This window comes from Callospermophilus lateralis, chromosome 3 (assembly GCF_048772815.1).
Source record: "Callospermophilus lateralis isolate mCalLat2 chromosome 3, mCalLat2.hap1, whole genome shotgun sequence".
Lineage (NCBI taxonomy): Eukaryota > Metazoa > Chordata > Mammalia > Rodentia > Sciuridae > Callospermophilus > Callospermophilus lateralis.
In genome coordinates, this window is record NC_135307.1 from 192475394 (window position 1) to 192499728 (window position 24335).

Sequence of the window (24335 nt, forward strand, 5' to 3'; positions counted from 1 at the left end):
GGCAGGACCATCAAAGTCCCCGACCACCCAGAGGCCCTGTGCTTCCAGATCCGAGGAGCCGCCCCGCCCTATGTCTTCGCCGTGGGGAGAGGTGAGCAAGACCAGCAGCAGCTCTGGGCTGGGGCTGTCTGTGTCCCCAGAGTTCAGAGTCGCGGGGACCCGTGCACCCAGCTCTGCTGGCCCAGGTGCCATTGGCATCTTTTTCCCTTCCTGAAGCTAAGACTTGGGAACACTAACCACATGTGGGCAGAGCAGCCTGAGAGACACCAGGGAGCCGTGGGGACCACGGCAAGGTGACGGGCGCTGTTCGTTCCTGAAGCAGCAGTGCGCTCTGGAGGCTCGGCCTTGTGGGGCAGGGACTGGCCCTGGAGCCAGACTGAGCGGGTCAGGAGAAGTTAGGGTCCCACAGAGCCATGCCGCAGCTCCAGGGCCATCAGCTGGAGACCTCCGCTCTCTGCAGTGCCTTGTCCTGGTGGCCTCAGGAGTCACTCTGTCCTGAAGAGGAGACGGGCAGGTCTGCAGGACTGGGCCCAGCATTGTATACCCAAGGCTTCCTTTTAAACTCTAAAGGTCACTTTTGAGGTCAGAGTTATACCTCTGACGTCTGTTCACTAAGAAAGTGCTCGCCATACAGAGGGCTCCCGAGAAACGGAGAGCATTTTCGAGTGAGCTTGTCATTTACCTTTGAAGCAGTGATTTGTGACTGTGGGTGACTTGCCTCCTTCTCCAGAGGACATCTGGCAGGACTGGAGATGATTTCAGTGGTCACAACTGGGGAGGATGTGCCTTTAGCCTCTAGGGCAGACCAGAATGCAGCTGGCACCCCGAAGTGCCCAGGGTGGCCCTACAGAGCCGAGCTCCCTGGCGCAGGCGGTGGGAGTGCAGGGAGAAGCCCTGCCCTGGAGCTGCCGCAGCGTGTGGTAGCGTTCATGGGTGTGCCAGCAGCTCTCCGTTACTGTAACAAAATGCTCAAGACTGTCACCCTACATGGAGGAAAGGTTGGCTGGGCGTGGTGGCACATGCCTATAATCCCAGCAACTCAGGAGGCTGGGGCAGGAGGATCCCAAATTTATGGCTAGCAACTTGGTGAGACCTTGTCTCAAAACAGGGCTGGGGCTACGGCCTTGGCCCGGCTCTTCGTGTTTCCTCCACCTCTGAGAAAGCACCCACCTGGGTCCAGGCCTTTGGGACATTCCAGGTCCACACCGTAGCAGTGGGTGAACCAGCCAAGCCCAGCAAGGCTGCCATGTTCCCGAGCCCTTGTCCAGAGCCGGGCTCGGTGCTGGACGCCTCCTGTGCCAACTCCCTGGTCTCTCAGGAACCTTGTGAGTGGCTTGATCTTCGTCCCCTCTTATCAGTGAGGACCCTGAGCCCAGCAGGTGGAGTAGTCCTGAATGATGGTCACGTGGACAGCAGGGCATGCCCTTGTCACCTGCCCCACAGGCAGATGCTCAGTCTTTGTCTGCAAGTCACATCGCCCCCAAAGCCCCGGGGGACGCGGGAGGAAGGTGCGCCTGGAGACTGGTAGCGCCAGCTTGAGCCCTGGCTTCTGGCCAGGTGGCCTCGAGGCTGCCGATCCTCTTGAGCCTCTGCTCCCCTGGCCACACGGGCTGACCCTGGTGCAGGACCACGGGTTATGCAGGACAATGAGGGAGACGAAGCTCTCGAGTGACGTGAGCCTGGATTCAGACCCAGGTCCCCTGTGTGTGGCCTTGGCTAGCTGTCCCCTCTGAGTCTGACTCTTCTGTGAAGTGGGGTGCCAGGTCCCACTCTGCACTCGGGGGCCACTGCTGGCTCCAGGGGGAGGTGTGGCTGGGTGCCTCCGGTGGCCTGCCTTGCCCGCTGCACCCTGCCGCCCTGGCCCTGCCTCAAGCGCTCCTCCCCCAGGCTCCGAGGCCGTGGCTGCCGGACTGTGTGCCGGCCAGTGTGTCCTGAAGGTCAACGGCAACAACGTGGCCAGCGAGGGTGCCCAGGAGGTCCTGGAGCACTTCCAGGCGTTCCGGAGTCGTGGAGAGGAGGCGCTGGTGAGCGGCCGGGGCTGGGTGCCCTCCCTGGGGAGACGGGCGGGCAGCACAGCGGGCTCTGCCCAGGGCATCAGAGGAGCTGGCCCCACCCCCCACCTGGGTCCCCAGCTCTGGATAGGGACAGGGGCTCTAGGCAGGGTGGCATCGTCCACCCCCTCTGCTGTCTGTCTAGGTGTCCATGGCCAGACTGTGACTTGGCCTGGGGACACGGGTGCTGGCACTTTCCAAGGCTCCCTCCCCTGGCAGTGGTGGGCGGGCGCCATCCAGGCCGAGGGCAGGGCATTCCCGGGGGCCTTGGGAGCTCCAGGGACATCTGGGAGGCTCCTTTATGGCAGTGTCCCTAACCGGCCCAGAGCTGAGCGGGTGGCCCCTTGGCCCCGTCCCCTCCTCCCTGGCGCTCCCTCTCACAGGGGCTCCTCCCAGGGCCTCTACCACTGGATCTACCACACCCACGAGGACGCCCAGGAGGCGCGAGCCAGCCAGGAGACCCCCGGAGAGGACACGGGGACCCTGGAGGATGACCAGCCAGACTCTGGTAGGGGAGGCGGGGTCGCGACAGGGACAGGGCGGGTGTCCTCTTCTGTGCCACTGTCCTGCCCACCTGTGGGACTGGGTGTGGGGGGCAGGTGGGCAGGCTCTTCCAGGGCCGGGTGGACGGCAGCAGGCCGCAGAGGCAGCCAGCGCCATGGAACGGGCTCCGGCCGCCCTCGGGTTGAGGCTCCCGTGGCGTGCGGGTGCCAGGGCTTGGCTGCGTGGCACAGCGCCCTCCTCAGTGTCACCTGCCTCCTGGCTTCCAGCCTGGCCCCTGCTGTCCCTGGGCCCACAGCTGAGCCTGCGCGAGGACGGGCCGGTGGTCAGCCTGACGGTGGACAACGTGAGCCTGGAGCACGGCGTGGTGTACGAGTACATGAGCACGGCCGGCGTCAAGTGCCACGTGCTGGAGAGGATCCTGGAGCCCCGCGGCTGCTTCGGCCTCGCCGCCAAGGTCCTGGGCAGGGGCCCTCCTGGAGCCCGAGGTCCAGTCCCTGTCCCTGCACCTGGCAGCCATGGGCCGAGGAGGCGACTTGTCCCTTAGCCTGAGTCTGCAGCATGGCCGCAGCAGACCTGACCTGGGGTGCTGGTAGAGTCTGGACCCTCCCGGCTCAGCGGGTGCTCAGCGGCCACTGCTGCTTCTGCAGGTCCTGGAGGCCTTCGCTGCGGAGGACAGCGCCTTCGTGCAGAACTGCGGACGGCTCATGGCCAGGAGCAGCGCCATTGTGACCATGCCCCACTTCGAGTTCCGCAACATCTGTGACACCAAGCTGGAGCGCATCGGCTGGAGGATCACTCGCTACCAGAAGGTAGCTGCGCCCCACAGGTCTCCATGCTGGCTGCCAGGCGTGGGACCGCACCTGGGGTATTCTTTCATCAGTGTCTAACTCCAGTCCAACTTCGCTTAAACAAACAGGGAATTTTATGGGTCTCTGTCACTGAAGAGTGCAGAGGTGAACTTCAGGCATGGTTGTATCCAGGCTCTCAATTGGATATGACACTATTGCAGGAGTACGGCCACTCTCCGTCCCTCGGCTTTGTTCCCCACGTGGCTTCACACTCGGGCTGTGAGGTGGTGGCCCTCATAGCTCTGGCTTTAGCACTATCAGAGGGAGCTCTTGCTGGCCCTGTCCTAGTCCCTGTTGGGGGGAAGGCAGCCCTGCCTGAACCTCAGAACTGAGCCAGAGAGACGGTTCCTTGAGGCCAGCTTAGGTGCAGCAGCTGACGTGGAGAAGTGGAGAAGTCCTGAGGCCTCCGCTCCCCGGCCTCTGCCTGGCCCGCGAGGGACAGTGTGGGGGCAGTGCTTCCCATTCGGAGGCCCTGCTTCCTAGGGGTGGCCCAGAATCCCCGTCCCCGCTTACGGTCCGTGCGCCCTCTGTTCTTAGTTTGCAGCTCAGCTGAAGAGCCGGGTCAGCCCCGCCTTCAAGCAGGCAGCCCCAGAGCCCCACCCCCTGTGCGGCCTGGACTTCTGCCCCACCAACTGCCACATCAACCTCATGGAGGTGTCCTACCCCAAGACCACCCCCTCGGTGGGCAGGTCCTTCAGCATTCGCTTCGGACGCAAGCCCTCCCTCATCGGCCTTGACCCTGAGCAAGGTACCTGCTTGTGTCTGATAGAGGTGGTGCTTAGACTCACACTATGGTACCTAAACAGAATAGTGTCTGGGGGCCGACAGTCCAGGCTGGAATGGTGGCTCCGTGGTCATTAGGAGTCCAGGCCCTAATGACCTTTTCTATCTTTGTGCGTCACCATCTCTAGAAGGGGTCTCTCACTTTCAGGGTGCCTCATGGTAGAGTATGGCTGCTGGTATGCCAGCCACCATGTCTGCATTTCCAGACAGGAAAAGCCAACTGTGGTTAAAGGTGTATTAGCATCAACTGAAACTGTCTTCTTGAGTTAACTTAGAGGATCAAGATTCTGAAAAGGGCAGTCGGGCGCTGTGGCATGCACCTGTAATCCCAGCTAATGGGGAAACCGAGGCAAAGGATCACAGAGTTTGAGTACAGCATTGGAACTTAGTGAGACCCTGTCCCCAAATTAAAAAAAAAAAAATTAAAAAGGCTGAGGTAGAACTCAGTGGTAGAGCATTTGCCTGGCCTGCACGAGGCGCTCAGTTCCATCCCTGGTACCGCCAAAAAAAGGAAAAGAAAAAGAAAGTTCTGGCAGGGAAGTTCCCTCTCCCGGAGTTCTGGGAGTGGGTCTGCTTTCCCCGACCTCCCACCTGCCCTCCTCCCCCGCAGGCCACCTGAACCCCATGTCCTACACCCAGCACTGCATCACCACCATGGCCGCCCCGTCCTGGAAGTGCCAGTCTGCTGTGGACGAGGACCCCGACAGCCAGGCTCTCAACGACAGCCTCGGGCCCCCCAGTGGGGCCCTGGGCCAGGAGGACCGGGGCCTGAGCTTCCTGCTGAAGCAGGAGGACCGTGAGGTGCAGGACGCCTACCTGCAGCTCTTCACCAAGCTGGATGTGGCCCTCAAGGAGATGAAGCAGTATGTCACCCAGATCAACAGGTGAGCCCTGCCACCCGGGGAGGCGGGGCCGTGGGGAGGCGGGGCCGTGGGGAGGCGGGGCCGTGGGGAGGCGGGGCCGTGGGGAGGCGGGGCCGTGGGGAGGCGGGGCCGTGGGGAGGCGGGGCCGTGGGGAGGCGGGGCCGTGGGGAGGCGGGGCCGTGGGGAGGCGGGGCCGTGGGGAGGCGGGGCCGTGGGGAGGCGGGGCCGTGGGGAGGCGGGGCCGTGGGGAGGCGGGGCCGTGGGGAGGCGGGGCCGTGGGGAGGCGGGGCCGTGGGGAGGCGGGGCCCTCGGCCTCACTCCACAGCACGGGAGTGAACTTGTTGAGGGCAGCCGTCCTATACACAATGGGCTGTGCTCATCAGATGCCAGGGGCACTCCTACCCCCAAGGTGACAACCCAGAGTGTCTGCAGACATTGCCAGATGCCCCTGGGGGCCATAGTACCCTTCCAACAGAGCAGTGAGTGCTGCAGCCTCCTCAGGGAGGCCGAGGCATCTGTTGAAAGCCTTGAGATCTTTGTTCTTTTAACATCCCAGGAAGATAGACAGCTGGACCTGAGGTCCCCCTTGCTGTCACACAGCAGGGCACATGCGGCACCCCCTGTGTCAAGGGTGGGCACTGAGTGTCTGCAGGGCAGCAGGGTGGGGCAGAGCAGGGTTGGTGGCACCTCTGGGATGGGCAGGCCAGAGGTGGGCCATTCTGCAGGACAGTGACCCCTTTCTTCAGCAAACATGTGGGGGAGGAGGCAGGACGTAGCCATTAGGACCCTGGAGACCAGCCACCAGAAGCAGCCTCTGGATGGGGCTGGGGCCCTCCTTCATGAGGCCCTCAAAGAGATGAAGCAGTACATCACCCGCCCGGAGGGGACGATTTTGAGAGTGTCAGGGACACTTGAGCAGGGACCGGGTACTAAGGGGGCTAAGGAACTGCTGATTCCGTTCTGCATAGTGAGAGGCACACGGTCACCTTAAGACAGGGCGTCTCCCTGCAGCCTGCTGGCATTTTGGGTGGGTCATTCTGTGTCGTGGGGCCGCCCTGGGCACTGTGGGTGGGTGCAGCATCACCAACCTCTATCCCCCAGAGGCCCTAGCACGCCCTGCCCCTGTGGTGACAACCCAGACCGTCTCAAGACAGCGTCCAGTGTCCCCTGCGAGGCACATTGCCCCTGGGGGAGATGGGAGGCTGAAGAGCCCTGTGCTAGAGTCACAAGAGGGATGGACAGGGTGACTTGTTCTCGAGGCTCTCTTAATCCTCAGGGCTGGGAGGGGGGGCTTCAGCGACAGGTGGCCCCCCAGTGCTGCTGCCCCTGCTGCAGGCTCCTGAGGTCCTGTCACGCGCTCTGACTCATGGGTGGGGACTTCTCTGTGGAGGCCGCGGCTGCAGGCTCAGGAGCCCAAGGCCTGGGCTTTGCTCCTGGCCTGTTGGCCGTGTGACCTCAGGCTGCCTCTCTGACCCTCGGTCTTCTCACCTGCAGAGCGGGGCCAGTTGTGACCCTGACCTCGTGAGAGGCGGGATGGTGACTAGCCTGGGCTTGTGGGTCGCCTGCGAGGCCCAGCACTGTGTCTGACACGTGGCGGGTCAGTCCCCACCTCCCAGCCTTGAGACGCCTGTGACACCATCCCGCTGCGCAGGTTGGGTCTCATGAACAGTTTGCCTCGGGCCTCTCAGACAGGAGGTGGTGGCGTTAGGGTTTGAAGGGGCTGCGGCCTGGGCAGGAACTGCCTTTTGAATGACTTTTCCTTGTGCGCGTGTTTACCTGCCATCTGTCCCGGGTGCTCTTGTCCATGGTGGCAGAGCCCAGGGGTGTCCGAGGCCCTGCGGCCTGCCGTCTGGAAGCCATGCCCTCTGGGCCATGTGCAGAGCCACAGCCCGTGAGCAGAACCAGGCCAGGAGCCGCCAGAAGGCATGAACCTGCGCTCTCACCCCCGCGGGGCTGCGGGCGGCTGCGCAGTTGTGGTTGCCTTTCCAAGGGGGGGACACAAAACCCTGGACAGCTCCCTGTGCAGGATCAAAGGTCACAGCTGGTGAAGCTGGGGCCTGGGCCTTTACCTGGAGCCCTTGCCCTGCAGGCTGCTGTCCACCATCACGGAGCCCACCCCTGGCGGGGCCTGTGACCCGCCCCTGGCTGAGGAGGCCTCCTCCTCCTCACTGGTCAGCGAGGAGAGCGAGATGGACAGGACCGACCATGGGGGCATCAAGAAAGTGTGCTTCAAGGTGTCTGAGGAAGACCAGGAGGACTCGGGCCACGATACCATGAGCTACCGCGACTCCTACAGGTGGGCATGGTATGGGTGGCCCGGGGCTTGGTGGGTCGGCCAGCAGGACAGTGAGCCTCTGACCATGCGGAAGTTGGGACCATGGATGTTTTGTGGAATGTGGTGGTCTGGCCCTGAGACCCACCCAAGGTGCATCCCAGAGAGCCCACCCAGCTCCCCGCCCAGGCTGGCGCTTCCACCTGGCCTGGTAGACGCCACCCTTTCAGCCATACGTGTCCCAGTGCAGAGGAGAGGGCTGATCTGCCCACACGGTGTGCTTCAAACTTGGTTTAAGACCTGTGGTTTCTGCCAGGCATAGGGATGCACGCCTATAATCCCAGAGCTGGGGAGGCTGAGGCAGGAGGATCCCAAGTTCAAGGCCAGCCTGGCCAACTTAGTGAGGCTCTGTCTCAAAATAAGTAGATGATAGGTAGGTAGGTAGGTAGGTAGGTAGTTAGGGCTGGGGGTGCACCTTAATGGTAGAGCACCCCGGGGTTCAGTCCCCAGCACTATAAAAAAATGTGGTTTTTATATGAAAGCTATTTATTTTTACTTGATCTGAGGAATAAGTCTGTTTTCTTTTTCTTCTGAGAGGCCGTGAGCTGTCTTGCCACTGGTTAGATTAATTGTAACAAGATCAGTGGGGCCTTAATTAGCGGTTAAATAGATTAGAACTCAGTTCCCTGTGCTAACTCTGTGCTGGCTGCTGGTAATTCCTTATCTCAGCCTAATGAGCCCCGGACCTCCGGAGAAGGGACTTGTCACCTTCAGCTGCAGCCAGAAGGAACCCTAGGCAGCCAGTCCCCCTCTGGTGGGGAAAGCCCAGGGCTGCAGGGATTTGGCCAGCGAATGTTCCTCTTGTCCCCACGGGACCTGTCTGGTCCTTGTGCCCAGTTTCCTGGGGTCTGTAACCGGGTCCTTCTGGCTGCCTGTGTGCCTGTCCTTGGAGCTCCGAGGCCAAGGTCCCTTGCGTCTCTGGGTTTTCCTTCTGAAGTTCCTGTTCCTCTGGTTTTTCATTGAATTGTCAAAGAGCGTAGGGTGGGATTTTAGAGCAGTCGCTCCTGATTCCTTGAGTTCCTTTTGGTCAGGTGAGTGGTGGGTTGTGCCCAGAGTCAGGGTTGCCCCTAAGAAGAGCCAGGCACTTGGGAGCACTGGGGACCTTGGACAGTGGTGACAGCTGAGTGGAAGCAACTCTCCGCTCTGTTTCTGTGCTGGTCCGTGAAGCGCTTCCCCCCTGCGGACCTGAAAGACCCCGCTGGTTGTCCCCTGGGCTGGGGTTTGACCGTGCCCTGGAGCGGGTCTGGGTGCGGGGCCAGGGGTGCGAGCGGAGGGTGACTCGGCGTCTCGCCCAACGCAGCGAGTGCAACAGCAACCGGGACTCGGTCCTGTCCTACACCAGCGTGAGAAGCAACAGCTCCTACCTGGGCAGCGACGAGATGGGGTCTGGTGAGTGGGCCGCCCAGCGGGGAAGGTCCTGGCGGGTTGGTTAGCGGGTGTCCTCCCGCTCTGTTCCGTTGTTTGGAGTTCGTCGCTTTGAATCGCGTGGAGCCTCCTTCTGTCTGCTGGTTTGGCAGGTACTTAGTCAAGCACCTCTCATGCACCAGGTGCTGGAACTTAGCAAAGCTAAGATCCCAACACAGAGCAGATAGAGACATCCGTGCAGTCGTGCCCCATGGCCTATGGTTGCTTGGGATGTGTGGGTGGTGGGTGCTACGAGGTCCCACAGACCCCTGGAACCAAGGGGGCCCATAGGAATGACCATGCACCAACCCAAAGTCCAGATAGCACAGGAAGGTTTAAAGAAGCCAGTGAACTCGAATCCAAACCCATCGTGCTCCCAGGTGTGCCCACCGATGGTACTTGGATGCCATCGGCAAGGGCATATGTATGAGAGGGACATGCGGTGGCTGGTGGGCGGCTGGACGGACAGGTGGATGATCAGATGAGGTCATGCTGTGTCTAGAGCACTTCCTGAAGCCTGATGTTGCTGTGTTTTAATTTTAGTCTCATTCGCTCAGACTTAGAAAGTACACTTTGTGCATAAATAGGTCACACGTCCACATGGGCCATTATTAGAAAGACAAGAGTCAGGCTGAGGTGGCGGGTCCCTCCCACCCTCAGCCACGGCCTCCTGCTGACCGGGCCCCCCGCCCCCTGCACCCCGTTACTGCTGTGTCCTGGCAGAGGACGTCTCTGCATAACAACTTGCCCCATCATGTGGCAGAAAAAAAGAAGGCCCAGGAAGGCGGACTGTGTGGCTGGCTCTAATGTCTCATGACAGAAGATCAGGCCATTGAGATCTGTCCCCAGAGGGGTTCAGTGGAGCTGACTTCACTGGAACAGGGGACGTGACTCCGTGGGGCTGGGATCCAGGTCTTTGTCCTCAGTGCCCTCATTTGTGGAGTGGGAATGACAACAGCTTGCCATCTGGGGGGTGTAGTGCTTCTTGCCCATTTTTTAGATGAAGAAACAGAAGCTCAGAGAGGTCCAGGGATTTGCCCAGTGACTCAGCTGGGGCCTGAGTCTGGCAGGCTACATGTCCCTTGTGGGTCTAGGGCTCTATAGCCGTGTGGCCTCCTTGAGAAGAGGTTGGGGAGGAGCGGGGTGGGGCAGCAATGACTGACAGCCACGCTCTGTCTCCTGCCAGGGGACGAGCTGCCCTGTGACATGCGCATCCCGTCGGACAAGCAGGACAAGCTCCATGGCTGCCTGGAGCACCTCTTCAACCAGGTTGGCCTTGTCCCACCTGGTGTGGCCCTGGGTCCTCGCAGCCCCCAGAAGCCACACTCACCGGGGGCTTCTTGTCTCCAGGTGGACGCCATCAACACGCTGCTCAAGGGGCCGGTGATGGGCAGGGCGTTCGAGGAGACCAGGCATTTCCCCATGGAGCACAGTCTCCAAGGTGAGGGCCGCCCGCTGGGAGCAGGGTGGACGCTGTGGCACACACCCCTGCTGCGTGGCTCTGGCTGTCCAGGCCGGCAGACTCCTGCCTGAGGGCCGCATCAGCCACAGCCTGCTTTCGCTCAGAATCTGTCTCCACTGTCATTCTTACATTTTATTTTTAAAGTTTCGTAAAAGCCAAACCACAAGGTCTGTGTGGTAGAAGCTGCAGGAGCTGCAAAGCCTGACCTGGCTCTCCACAGGGACAGTTGGTGGCCTGGGGTTGGTCCCTGGGACCCCTGGGCCTGCCCATTTGTGACACAAGGGACAGCCTGGAGTGCACTTCCTTTCTGCCACACCCATGGGGATCTGCTCCCCTCATCACACTTTCCAGCCTTGTGAATTTGCTGCGGAGTTTATTGTTGATGTGACTTTCGTTTTGTTAATGGTATCTCCTGCGGGGTGTGGTGGTGCAGGCCTGTGATCCTAGTGCTCAGGAGGCTGAGGCAGGAGGATCTCAAGCTTGAGATCAGCCTTGGTAATTTAGCAAAGCCCTGTCTCAAAGAAAAAAAAAAAAAGGACTGGGATGTAGCTCAGTGGTAAAGGGCTGGTGGTTCAATTCCCCAATACCTAAGTGAATGAAAAAATAGGTTTGAAAAGGTATCTTCCTTTTGGAAATTGAATTTTAAAAGGATATTATTAAAATGCCCCCATATGAAGAGCCCGTGTAGTAAGCCCCATATTGATGATAAGCCACAGTGATAGACGTAATGGGAAGGCCACAGTGTGGTCCCACGGCGGTCAGGTGGGCATTGCTCCCCGCCCGGGCCTCGCTGCTCTTCAGGAGAGGGCTGTGTGAGCGAGAGAAGAGTCAAGGCCTCACCAGCACCAAACTGAGACTTTCCTCTGCGATGACTGAGGTGGAAAGAATTGGCATTTCTTATGTCCTCTTGCCTTTCATCCCACTAACCCCGCCTCACCATCTGTCTGTCCCCAGCTGCCAGTCCATCTGTGCAGCTATGCAGCAGGTAAATAGTTCCCTAGAGCCAGCTTGTGCCAGGCCTTGTGCTGGGTGCTGGTGACCCTGAGCAGGATGGGACACTGCTGACCTCGCGGGCTCCCAGCTGTGTGCAGGAGATGGGAATGTGGACAGCCTCTGCCTCCAGGGGAGCATCGGGTCTGCTCAGCTGTCCCTCCCGCTGTCAATCCCCTGTCCAGGGGTGAAGCTCAGGAAGAAACAGCAGAGAGGGCCCCAAGCCACAAAGACCTCAGAGACCCGGGAAGAGGCCAAGGAACAGGGGCCTGTGTCTGCCTGGCCTTTGGCCTGTTAGGGCCACACTCAGGTCCCAGTTCTCCCACTGCCCAGTGTGACTTTAGGCAAGTGACTGCCTGGCTTCCTCCTCTCTAGGGAAGGGTTAGAACTAGGTCACAACTCACGTGCCTGCTTAGTTGGTTGTGGCATGGAGACCTGGTACCTGAGGAGAAGGCTTCTGTGGCTACAGGGTCCAGATCTGGGAGCAAAGGCTGCTGTGACTGATCCGTGCTGCCTCCCCTGGGTTGTCTGTGGCTGTGGACCCTGGCCCCCGATTAGCAGGAAGGGTGCTGAGACGGATCAGTCTGTCTGCATGGGAGTGGCATGTGAGGTGGCAGCACACTTACCGTGTGTTTGTCCTCCAAGGCCTGGATGACGTCCCAGAGCCTGCGCTCCCTGGATCTAGGGTTGTAAGTTTGGAATCTGGTGACGGGGCATGGGCTTTTGCGCCACTGTTCTCCAAAGCCACCTCGGCCCCTTCCCGGCCCTCATGCTGCTTTCCTGCCCCAGAGTTCAAACAGAAAGAAGAGTGTATGGTCCGTGGCCGGAGCTTGATCCAGATCAGCATCCAGGAGGACCCCTGGAACCTGCCCAGCTCCATCAGGACCCTGGTGGACAACATCCAGAGATACGGGGAAGGTCTGTGGGCAGGGAGGTCAGGGGGCCTGTGGCCTTTGGCTGGGTCTGGGATGCAGCAGGGTCCTGCTGGGGCCCACCTCTGTGCCCCTCCCCTGTGTGCTCAGCGAAGGGGAAGAGGAGTGGCTGCACTCTGTCAGCTGACTGACCTCCCCTGGCCGGCCCGGGCTGTGGACCCTTGACCCGTGCCCATGGTGCTGAGCCCTTCTCGCAGGCTGCAGAGCTGAGCTTGTCCCTCACGGCTTCCAAGGGGCTCCGTTCAGTCGTTTGTGTATCATGGAGGCTGCAAGCTGGCAGGTGGGGGCCACAGAATGATGGGTGCCCAGTGCCTGGTCAGGTCTCGCCGGGAAGCAGGATTTCCCCTGGCTGCTCAGGGTGGCAGCAGGCCAGCCGTCCCATGCTCACTGGGGCAGGAGATGAGTGGTGGCTGCCCTCTTGGGTGGCGAGGGGTGCTCTCCAGTTCCCTGCAGCCTGGCATCTATGCCACGCCTCTTATGTGGCCCCCGCCCCTGTCCTTGTTGGTATTTGAATATGTGTCTCCTGGGTTAGAAGGTCCCAGGCCTGGGGACCTTGGACTGGGAAGGCAGGAGGTGAAGGACTGGGGCTTGTCCCCAAGGAGAAGCCACCTCTGAGCTGGAATCTCTGTTGACCCTGAGCTGTTCTGTTTACAAAACTGTAATTGTGTGGGCTTTGTGACCAGCTGGCCAGGGCTTGAATCCCAGGCCACACACCTGTGGCCATGCGACCTTGACACGCCCTTGCCTTCTCTGGCCCCCACTTCTGCGTGTGCAGCAGCTCCCAGAGCTCCCGCTGCCCCTGCGGGTCAGGGGTAAACCAGTCAGTACCCATCAGCACTTAGTGCCTGAGGGGCACGCGCAGCCACTGGCACCTGCTCTGGCTGACATTCCAGGGAAGACGGTTCCTCAAGGGACTGCATCAGGACTTAGACTTTCCTTCTGAGGCATTTCTGGCCCCAGGGCACCTCTGAAGGAGAGCCGCCTGCTGGCCGGCGTCGGAGGAGGGAGGGCGTTCTCCTGAGGGCAGCCGTGCTGTCCAGGACGGGCAAGCTTGTGAGTGTGTTTGTACTTGTGTGCACTCAGTCTCTGCTGGTGTGAGTGGGTGTATCACAAACGTGTACTGTGTGTGCGTGTGTACCTGTGCGTGTGTGCAGCGACTCTGGCTCCAGAGACAGAAGTGCAAGCTGTCGTCTCTGCTGGATGGGGACCTGCCACCCTTCAGTAAAAACTGCCCCCGTGCAGCCGTAGCACTGGCCTTCTGTGAGGCTCAGGCACGGGGCTGGGCCGGCTCTGCTGTCACCTGCCAGCCCCCTTAGCCTCCTCCTCCTCTCCCTCCTCCTTCAGATGGGAAGAACCAGCTGCTCCTGGCCTTGCTGAAGTGCACAGGTGAGGGCTTTGGGGGGCAGCCGTGAGTGCATGGGCCCAGGGGTACCCAGCAAGGCCCCCTGGCTGTGGGCGTCCATGAGGACAGCCTGGGGAGGCCTCTTCTGTGGCCAGGGTGACTTTTTCTTGGCCCATCAGGGTCTGCACTGGGGAAGGCTATACTTTGGCCTCCTGCCCCTCTAAGACTTGCGCCCTGTGTCCAAGGGACAAGTCTCAGTCCCTGGAGCTGGGAGCCCTGTCTTGGGCCACCTGCTACCTGGGTGACTATTGACGAGGACACAGGATAGAGGACGGAGGGCGAGGGAGGCTGCTTGTCAGTAGGCTCCAGACCCAGCAGACAGTGGAGGCCGGAGCTGCAGGTGGGGGGGCCGAGTTTGGCCACCTTTGTCCCTCCCTTCTTCCCAGAAACTTGTAGTCAAGGGAGGATCCAGGTCAAAATAGGCAGCTGCACGCAGCTGGCCAGACCTTGAGGGTAATTCCTCTCAGCAGCTGAGACCCTGCGCCCTCTTTGCCTCAGGTGGGGTCGGGTGGTGGAGGGGCAGGGCATCAGGAAAACACGGTGGAGCTCGGTGGCACAGCCGCACCACTGGTGGCAGAACTGGCCAGGCGGAGAAGTGCTGCATCCCAGAGAGACGGCCAGGGATGGGCCTGGATAGTGGCCGGGAACCCACAGGCCCACCTGCCTGGTTGGGGGAGCAGCAGCTTTTGGGTGAAGTGGCTTTGCTCAGGGAGGGGGAGTTCTGTGGACCTGGCTTTTGGCCCTGAGTGAACTTTTGGCCAGTTCGCCCCATGTAGGTCTGTGGGGGGCTCGGGGCCAGGGGTGGTGCAGCCTGCTGCCAGCACCTGCCCAGAGGCCTGTCTGTCCATCACAGACACCGAGCTGCAGCTGCGCAGGGACGCCATCTTCTGCCAGGCCCTGGTGGCCGCGGTGTGCACCTTCTCCGAGCAGCTGCTGGCGGCCCTCAGCTACCGCTACAACAACAACGGCGAGTATGAGGAGAGCAGCCGGGACGCCAGCCGCAAGTGGCTGGAGCAGGTGGCCGCCACCGGGGTCCTGCTGCACTGCCAGTCTCTGCTGGCGCCAGCCGCAGTGGTGAGTGGGCAGAGGAGGACGGGAGGCCCCTCAGCCTGTGTCCCCTGCAGTCGGCTCCCTGGCCCCGCTGTTCACACAGCAGGAGTTTATTGAGCACCTACCATGTACCGCTGTTAGGAACTGGGGCCTTACGTCCTGGTGGGAGGGAGACACATATAAGTGAAAGACATGGCGTAGACCATGGTGCTCAAGCTAGGCGGTTTTGCCCCAGGGGACACTGGTAACATCTGGAGACATTTTTAGTTATAGCAATTGAAAGATCCAGGAGTAGTGTCACTGGCACTTGGTGTGTGGAGGCCAGAGATGCTCCTCAGTGTCCTACAACAGTCCCCAGGACAGATACCTGTAGTGCTGGTTGGCTCTGGTGGCCAAGGCCCAGCCGCTGGCTGGTGGGAAGTGTGGCCTCGGAGCGCCCTCTGCTGGGCAGAGGTCTGCTCTCACTGGGCTCAGAAAGGCTGCCGGGACACCAGCCCTCACTGTCTTAGAGCCAGATGCTAGTCCCTGTCTGATTGGTCTCTGATGTTGTGAGGCACCAGACTGCTGGGTGTGCCGCTCACCTTCCAGCTGGGGAGGCAGATGAGAAGACAGAATGGAAGGCTGGGCAGAGGCAGGGAAGTGGAGGCTATGGCGTTCCTTGGGAATCTGTGGTCAGAGCTGGCCGTGTTGAAGCGGTGACCTTGGAGCCAGTAGACAGATGGCCTGAGGAACAGCGTGGGGCAGAGGGAGCAGCTGTGCTCAGGTCCCCACGGAGGCAGTGTGGCCCCAGGAGCAGGGAGGCGGTGGGTGGTGAGGTGCGCGGGCAGGTCTGCAGGGCTGGGCCTCGCTCTGGGCAGGAGGCTCGCGGGCTTGGAGGCAGGTGAGAGGTAGGACGTGGGTTCAAGGTAGACAAAGGTAACAGCACGGGGAGAGGGGGGTTGTTTGGGGGAGGGTAAGGGGGAACTGTGGGGTCCTCCTGGGACGTGGACCCCCTGGAGTGATGGCTGGGAAGTTGGGGGGCTCTGGAGTGTGTTTTGATGGTGGGTCTCAGGGCTTGGTCATGGCTGTGTATGGGGCAAGGGGAGAGAGAATCGGGTGGGTGGGACCTGCTGGAGGGGCAGGGAGGTGGTGGGTTAGCTTTGGAATGGTTGTTAGTGACCCTTGGTCCAGGGAAGGGCCGCTCAGCAAGTCAGAGCGAGATGGGTTCTGACCCTGGGGGTGCAGGACAAGCTGTAGGCAGAGCACACGCAGGACGGTGGGAGGAGCCCGCTGTGTAGCACGTGGCCTAGATTCGGACCCCAGCTTGTCCAGGGAAAGCCTGGGGGGTGGCACCCGAGGTCCCTCATGTGTCTTCTTGCAGAAGGAGGAACGCACCATGCTGGAGGACATCTGGGTGACCCTGTCGGAGCTGGACAACGTCAGCTTCTCCTTCAAGCAGCTGGATGAGAACTACGTGGCCAGTGAGTGACCCCCCCCCCCACTGTGGGTGTCAGGACACTGGGGCGGCAGGAGCGTGTGGGGCCACCTGGCCTCCTGTGCGAGCAGGCCAGCTGCCCGAGCCTCACACCCCAGCTGGAGTCTCAGAGCTGAATTGCAGCACACGTGGAAAAGGGGTTCTTCCACATCAACCAGCTGCCCCACCGCCCTTAAAAGACCCGGGAGCGATTCTCATTCAGATCCCACCCTGGACTGGCCCCTCTTTGCAGGAAGAATTAAGATTCTTAGGGACTAAGGCCGTGATCACCTGAGGTTCCTTGGTCCTGTCTTCCTCCCTCTGCCCTGCCCACCCACTGCCCACCTGCCCACCCACTCGCACCACCCACCCCAGACACGTCCGCAGCAGGGAGCACTCGGTACTTGCCAGCCAGAGACAGGCTCTGGGCCACAGTGCCGGGCAGCATGGCCACAGCTTCTGCCCTCCCCGTGGTCTCACCCTGGGTCACCTGGGGGCATCAGAGATGCCGATTCCAGTCGCTGGCTGCTGAGGGTCACGTGGGGCCTGGGCAGGGGTCCCGGGGAGCACAGGTGACCTCCCGCTGAAGCCGAGAGCCCTGTGTGTGCTTCCAGCACGGCTCGGCTGGACCCTGGGGACCCCGCCCAGACCGCCCTCCTCGGGAACTCGGGGGTGGAGCAGGGCGCCCATGTGCCGCGGGCTGTCTTCAGGACTCCAGAGCTCATGGGCCTAGGGCTGCTCCCTAGATGGGTGCTCTTTCACTTCACTTCATAAAAAGCCCCCTGAGACAGCTTTTTTCCAAGTGCCACCCCTTTGAAATTGCTGTGTGTCTGGGTCGCGTGTCTGGGCTCTCGGGAACATCCGTCTCCCCTTCAAGGACCAGCTCTGGCCTCCTTGGGGCAGCACCGTCCCTGTCGTGGGCCAACCTGGGCCCTGGGAGAAGCCCTGGTCCACCAGTGACACCTGCAGGCGTCCCCAGGGCTGCACTCTGCCCCCTCTGCCCGCAGCTCTTCCTCATGGGGGTGAATGAGATGCAGGTCCTGTGGGAGGGCAGCTTTGCCAGGTGGGGCCCTGAGTGACCAGCAAAGGGTGACAGGAGCACCCGTAGGGCTCTGAAGACACCCGGCTGGTTCCCCTGCCAGGAGTCAGTGTCGGGACCAAGAATAAAGCAGTGGCAACCAGCAGCTGTCGAGGGGGTCCAAGAGCAGGTCACAGGCGGCTCCTCAGGGTGGGAGTCTGAGGCGCTCTCTAGGCTGGGGGAACGGGGGTCACAGGATGCGACTCTGGCGTGAGTGGACATGGAAGTCCCAGGGTGCCACCTGAGGTGGGAAGAAGAGGGTCTGGGGTTATCCCTCTGGAGTGAGGGGGACAGGGAGGCACTGGGATGTCACCCGCACCCGGGGAAGGGAGAGCTGAAGCTCCTATAGCAGAGGGGCGGGGCCCTGCGGTGAGCCCGTCTGGCCTTGTCCTCCGCAGACACCAACGTCTCCTACCACATCGAGGGCGGCCGGCAGGCGCTGAGGGTGGTCTTCTACCTCGACAGCTACCACTTCTCCAAGCTGCCCTCCCGCCTGGAGAGCGGGGCCAGCCTCCGCCTGCACACCGTGCTTTTCACGAAAGGTGAGCGGCTGTGGGGGACCGCAGGGGCCGAGCCAAGGCCGCCAAGCACTGGGGACCCAGCCCCCCCCTCCCTCCTCTCCCTTCAGCTCTGGAGAACGTGGAGGGGGCGCCTCCTGTGGGCAGCCAGGCAACAGAGGACCTGCAGCAGGAGGTCAATGCCCAGTCCCTGGAGAAGGTCCAGCAGTACTACCGCAAGCTCAGGTGTGTGCCTGGGGCTGTGCTGGGGACAGGGTTCAGAGAGCTGCCACAGGGCGTGGACACAGCAGTGCTGGGCAGACCCTCCCTCTGTCCTCCGTGGGAGGAGTGGGCCAGACGCCCCTTTCTGGGGCACCTGCTCTGTGCGGGGCCTTTGCATGAGAGTCTGATGGCAGTGCGCACAGTAGGTCATGCTGACTCATTTTCCAGATGAGGAAACAGACCCAGGGGCATACACAATGTGCCCACGGTCACACAGCCAACAGTCTGGCTTCAAAGCAGGTCCTTTCTGCTGAGCAGAGCTGCCTGTCCACTCTGCATGGGGACAGGAGCTGAGATGGGCGCTGAGATTCATGGGCCTTGAGGGGGGCGTGGCCCCTGGCCTCTGACCTGGTCACACCTGCAGGGAGAAGTGGAGGGAACAGATTGTGCTGGGAGTAAGCACGTGTCCAGGGGAGCAGCTCCCACGTCCCCAGCAGCCTCAACTGTGGCCCTCTGAGTCCTGCCGTGGTGACAAAGGATGGCTGAGAATTAGGGGAGGGCAGGTCCAGTGTCAGGGCCTCCTCCCCTGGGGCCTGGTTTGCCATTTGCTGTGGTCCACCTGCTCCACAAGCTCGTCTTTCACCTGTGGCTTCTACTCCCTTCCATGGCCCAGTGGAGACCCCCTGGTTCCCAAGGCCTAGGTGCCCATGGGTTGGCCCTTTAGAGGAACCTCTGCGACCCAGTGAGCAGGGAGCAGCACCCAGGGCCAGGCGGGGACGGGGCTCTGGAGGAAGAGCAGGTCTGGGCGGCAGCGGGGCGGGGGCTGTTGAGGACAGCACTGGTGGGGGAGGTGCCCCTGCAGCGGGATTGTCACAGGAGCCCTGAGGGTGGCCCCCTCTGGGGCAGGGATTCCTCCTGGGAGACCACGGCCTGCAGCTGTGGCTGGGGGCCCTCTCAGCCTCTCTCTCCCTCAGGGCGTTTTACCTGGAGCGGTCCAACCTGCCCACGGACGCCAGCACCACGGCCGTGAAGATAGACCAGGTGCGTCCCCCTGCAGCTGGGCTGGTGGGGCTCCCGGGGTCAGGACTCTGCTCACCGGTGGCCTGCTCCTCTCTGCTCCCGTGGTGACTGCGGGTCTCTCTGGGGCCCGTGCCCCTGCAGGTCGGAGAGGTGGACCCCACGCCTGTGGGCCCAGGTCCTCTTCTCCTTCACATTTTCGTGGGCACTTAGAAATCAAGAGATCTGCTCCTGACAGCGGGGCTTCCAGCTGTTTTGAGAAGTGGACAGGTGTGAGGCCTCCTCGGGGCTCCTCCCCACAGCTGGCCTGTGCTGGGCGGGGCTGCCCAGGGCCGCCGGCCTTGTTGGCCCCTGCTCTTCAGTGTCTGTGGCCGGCCTTCCCGGGTTGTGCAGGCCTCACCCCGGCTTGGCGTTCTGGCCTTGGGGCTGGAAGCTGCCCTGGGAGATGCTGGGCACCGCGCTGTGGGATGTGTGGCCGGCAGGATCTCGCCACGGCACAGGAAGACTGAGCCACCTTTACCTCCACGTGGTGGCTGGGGTCTGGGACAGCAGGGAGGGCCCCTCCTCAGGAGGGGTCTGGAGGGCACGAGCGAGGCACTGTTTGTGCTCAGAGACGCCCTGGGCAGTGAAGAGGCCAGGCCGGGGGTGAGACCTGAAGTACGGGGCGAACACTGAACGCCAACTGCAGGGTAGCGGGGAGCCACAGATTGCTTTTGAGCAGAGGTCATGGAAACCTTGGAGAGGGCGCTGGGGGGACAGGTGCAGGGACCTCTGGATGAGGAGGAGATGGGGAGGCAGGCCCTCGGCCCTCGGCTGTGCCCGAGCGTCCCCATTGTATCTGTCCCACGCCTTGCAGCTGATCCGCCCCATCAACGCCCTGGACGAGCTCTGCCGCCTCATGAAGTCCTTGGTGCACCCCAAACCTGGGGCCGGCGGGAGCTTGGGTGCCAGCCTCATCCCCGTCTCCTCGGAGCTCTGCTACCGCCTGGGGGCCTGTCAGATGGCCCTGTGTGGCACCGGCATGCAGAGGTGGGCCGGGGAGGGCTGGGCCTCGGGTCAGGGCGGCTGGGCCCAAGCCTGGTCCCCCACTGCTTGCCGGCCCCGGGGAGGGCCTCGGCGCTCTGGCCGCAGGCTGCTGTGAGACGCAGCAGCAGTGGAGGGTGGCAGGGCTGCGGGTGTCCTGGAGCCGGGCTCGGGAACAGGAGGCGGGTGCTGGGCTCCTGAGCCTGCCATCCATGAGGGAACGGGGTCGCACACCTCCTCGGGCTGCGCTGGTCTCCTGGCCTTGCTGGGCACTTCTGTCTTCTGTCCCCTGCCCTTGTGCTGGCCCCAGGGAGGAAGACTGCCCCTCTCCAGTGGGCCCTTCCAGGCCCCCTCGTCCCCCCATTTAAGTGCCTCCCGCTCACCAGGGCCTCTGTTTGCTGCCCGCCACCCCTAGGCAGGGTCCCGTGAGGTCAGGGGCCGTGTCACTCTCTGCCGTAGCCCACCACCTAGCCCAGTGTCCGGCACTGATAGGTTCCTGATGGACGGGCGTCCAGGCGTGTCCCATCAAGGGGGGAGGGCGCCCCGCGAGCTGGGCACTGCCGAGGTGTCTGCACCCACGGGCTCCTTTCCTGCCAGCTGAGCCGTGTGGAAGGGCCCATCGGGGCTCTCAGCCGGGGGCAGTTTTGCTCCCCAGGGGACATTGGCAGTGTCTGGGGACTGGCATCTAGTGGTGGGGCCAGGTGCTCTCAGTGTCCTGCAGTGCGTGGGACAGCCCTCTTTCTGGTCCCCACGTCAGTGACACATTCGTCTTGATTCTCAGGAAACTGGGGTGTGCAGAGATGGACCCGTCTCTCCAGGGTCCCGGAGTGAAGGGCGCAGGGTGGGGTCCAGCCGCAGGCCTGGTGCTGAGCCAGTTCTGATTTGGTCTGAGCCACGCGGCTGTGCTGGGGCCACTGAGCAGAGACCAGGCCCGAGGAGTCCCCTCGGTCAGCCCTCAGCTCACTGAGAGCCCCCAGGCCCTGCCTGGCAGCAGTGACCTGCTGAGGGGTGACAACTGCCAGGAGGAGGAGGGCGGGGGGGAGGTCAGCCCGGGGAGGACGCAGGGCGGAGGTGGGCAGCTCAGCCACACGGGGTGACGGCACTGGAGGTGGGGCCTGGCGGTGGGAGCCGCTGCCTCACGCTCTCTCCCCCGGCAGGAGCACCCTGAGCGTGTCCCTGGAGCAGGCGGCTATCCTGGCGCGGAGCCACGGGCTGCTGCCCAAGTGCATCATGCAGGCAACGGACATCATGCGGAAGCAGGTGGGCCTCGGCGGCGTCTGGGCTGGGACCCAGGGGAGCTGCTTGCTCCCTGTGGTGGGGGAGGCCACCTGGGCCTGTGCGCCCTCAGCCCAGACCTAGCCCACCTGGGAGCTGGAGGGAGGCAGCTTCCAGGGCCCCCCACCCGCAGCCAGATGCCCCTGCCTGTCCCAACTCCTCCAGGTCCCAGGCTGACACTGTTTCCTTCCAGGGCCCCAGAGTAGAGATTCTGGCCAAAAACCTCCGAGTCAAGGATCAGATGCCCCAGGGTGCACCGCGGTGAGTGGCCCCTGCCCCGTCTCCTCCAGGGGCCTTCAGCCTGGCAGACTCCTGGGCTCTGCCAGGGCCCCATCTGGCTTTTGAGGCCCCTGCTTTGGGAGAGACGGGTCTGACTCAATCTGTAACCTCACGAGGACCTGCTTCTCCTGGAGCCCTGAAAGGGTCCCTAAAGGTCCTAAGTGAGCGGCGGGTGGCTGCTGGGGGGACCTGGTCAGCACCTTGCGGCCAGCCTGCCCTCCCGTCCTCCACCCCGCCGTCTCTCGGTGACACTGAGCCCTCTGCAGCCCCTGGGACCTGGGCTCACTGGGCCAGACCCCTTCTCCCACCCTCCCTGCCCAGTCTTCTCCGCTCTGCCCACGGTGTTAAATAGCTTCTCATCTTGAAACAGCTTGATTATCGCTAAAGTCATGCAGTGTCCCCGCCTGCCCTGGGGCCACTCCCCCAGGGACGCTGTCTTCCGTGGCCCCAGCACGTGGTCGGGCCAGGCCGCTGCCCTTGTGGTGCTGCAGCCCTCGCAGGCCTCGGTGGTGCCCCAGGTCCCACACGTGCTCGTCACCCTCAGCTCTTTTCCTAATATTTTTTGGGCGGTTCCCTGCCCCAGGTTCCTGGCCCATCTTTCCCATGGGGACCCATTTACCCAAACAGCTATGCTGAGCGCAAGGTCCTGCTGTGGTCCCCAGCTGGCATGTGGGGGTGCTGAGGCCCGGGAAGTCAAGCATCTTGTCCAAGGTCACTCAGCTAGGAGACGGCAGAGCCGCTGAACCCAGGCCCAGCCCTGTCCCCTGAGCCCTCTGGGGCCTGGCTTTCCCGTACTGTGGTGGCCTGCTGCCCGTTGCTCCCGCTCTGCGGTCAGGACTCCTTGTGGGCCATCTGACCTCCTGTCCTGCTGGAGAGCCGGCAGCCTCCCCCCCCACCCCCAGGTGCAGGCTCGGCTCGGAGCCCTCTCTACACCCTTCTGCATCTGGGTCCCGGGGTCTGCGGAGGGAGGAGCTCCGGCAGAGACGGGGTCTCACTAGTGGCCGCAGGTGCAGAAGGGCACCCCACGCCCCCCACCCCTGTGTCTGAACACACGGGTCTTCTCCAAAGACACGCCTGTGTCTGTAAACACCCACCGGCCTCTGGGGGACAGATGTGTCCCAGGAGGGGACTGGTGTGGCATGTCCATGTGTTCACGCTCCGTCTCATGATTCCTGTCAAGTGGCGTCCTCTGGGTGTGAATCGCCTATACAGTCAACAAAGTGGCGGGGGAGTGCTGAAGGGCTCTGGGGTCCCACTCATCCTCTCTCTCCTTCCCCCACCAGCCTCTACCGCCTCTGCCAGCCTCCAGTGGACGGAGACCTCTGAACACCACGTGCCACCACTCAGCCGCACCCACGGAGCCGCGGAGTGAGGGGACCCAGCAGGCCATGCCACAGGCAGCAAAGATGGCCCAAGGCTCCTGCCCAGCTGTCCCTGGCCAGCCCCCTGCACTGCTGCGAGGACAGGGCCCACTCGGCCATGACTGCCCACCACCCTGGGCCGCACATTCTCCACCCTGGGCACCGGGCACCAGGGCTTGCGGAGCTCATGGTGCAGCCAGGCTCCGGACTCCATCCCAGTCCTAGGGACAGTGTCAAGGTGCTGCCCCGGGAGGCCCGCGGACAGCTCCCTCGGGATGGCGCCACTGCACTTTGAACCTGGGCTCCCTCCAGGCCACATCCCAGGGCCCACGCTGTCTCCGCCCGAGCTTCCTGCGCACCCCTAACCTTACTAACCAGCTCAGTGGACTCAGGGCACCCGGCCTTGGCCAGGAAGGACAGAGGGACAGGCGCAGCTCCTGCCACCGGAGGACACGCAAGAGCCACACCAGCTAATGACGTCACTGCCATCGGAACTGGAGCCGCCAGCCCTGAGCCGAGAGGCACTCGGACTTATTTATATGGCGTGACGTCTCTGGTGTTTTGTTTTATTTTTTGTTGTCGTTGCCATCTTCGAGATTTTTTCTAAGGTTGTATAATTATATATTTGACATTTTAAGTTTCAAAGAAAGGCATATTGTCTAACAGGGACCAACGTGAGGTAGTATTGCAGTTTTATCCAGTTCTACTAAAAAAGAAAAACTAAATTATTGGAAATTTTAAGAACACTAGTGTGTCCTCTGTTTTAGAGTTGGGGTTGCAGGGTGTCTGGGTCTCCACAGGTGCCTGCTGCCCACCCTGCTTCTCCAGCATTGACTCGGGGTTAGAACTTTCTAGATGGTGGCTGCAAGGGCTTGAGAGGTGGCAGAGCTGCGGAGGGAGGCGGGGAGCCGGGGGCCACCGAGGGGCCTCCTGCGCGGGACACTGCGTGGCACCTCGGGTGGACTTTATTTTTTTGATGTTAACTTCTCAGAGCAGTGACTTTGAAGCCACTGCCCTTGTGGGCAGAGGGACCCACAGAGGACCCTCAGCAGGCTGTCCCTGGCGTCGGCATGTGCGGGGAGCACGGGGAGGAGGGGGTGTCTTGTCACTCTCGCCACCCTGGCTGGCTGGGAGAGTGGGTGTGGGCTGCTACTGGGCACCCTGGTCCCCGCCGTCCCCAGAGGCCACCCCCTCTTGTCACCGTGCACAGGCCCACAAGAGGTGGCTTTGTTGCCACATCTTGCTGCAGGTTAAAGCCCAGGACGCGCCTCAGCCCTGTTGAGGGAGCTGAGGGCCCCTGGGGCGGCCACTGCGCACTGGTTTTCTTAAATGTCCGGCTCCTCTCCTCACAGTCGCCTTGGGCTTTTATCATCATTAAAACCAGTTGATGGCACAGAGGAGGCGGCTGCGGCCTGCCTGGTCTGTGGCACGTGGCCTGGGGTGGCTCTGACCTCTGACGGCCACACAGGACGGCTGGGAGCTCTTGCCGGGTCCTCCAGCCAGTGGCCC

At 62.2% G+C, this 24335-nt stretch overlaps 1 protein-coding gene across 1 annotated transcript in view; it reads left to right on the top strand.

The window, feature by feature from the left end:
* The window catches only part of Prex1 (phosphatidylinositol-3,4,5-trisphosphate dependent Rac exchange factor 1), a 139051-nt gene extending 115503 nt beyond the window's left edge, over positions 1-23548 (top strand). The window contains exons 19-40 of the mRNA XM_077109198.1: positions 6-91; positions 1888-2024; positions 2448-2559; positions 2822-3009; positions 3203-3364; positions 3941-4151; positions 4797-5070; positions 7139-7345; positions 8682-8770; positions 9972-10054; positions 10136-10226; positions 12027-12155; positions 13514-13555; positions 14425-14645; positions 15982-16081; positions 17551-17694; positions 17781-17895; positions 18846-18912; positions 19745-19917; positions 21069-21171; positions 21380-21447; positions 22749-23548. Of these exons, the coding sequence (XP_076965313.1) occupies positions 6-91; positions 1888-2024; positions 2448-2559; positions 2822-3009; positions 3203-3364; positions 3941-4151; positions 4797-5070; positions 7139-7345; positions 8682-8770; positions 9972-10054; positions 10136-10226; positions 12027-12155; positions 13514-13555; positions 14425-14645; positions 15982-16081; positions 17551-17694; positions 17781-17895; positions 18846-18912; positions 19745-19917; positions 21069-21171; positions 21380-21447; positions 22749-22791 (2845 nt within the window). The 3' untranslated portion in view covers positions 22792-23548. The remainder of the gene's footprint in view (positions 1-5; positions 92-1887; positions 2025-2447; positions 2560-2821; positions 3010-3202; positions 3365-3940; positions 4152-4796; positions 5071-7138; positions 7346-8681; positions 8771-9971; positions 10055-10135; positions 10227-12026; positions 12156-13513; positions 13556-14424; positions 14646-15981; positions 16082-17550; positions 17695-17780; positions 17896-18845; positions 18913-19744; positions 19918-21068; positions 21172-21379; positions 21448-22748) is intronic.
* The last annotated feature ends 787 nt before the right edge of the window (positions 23549-24335 follow it).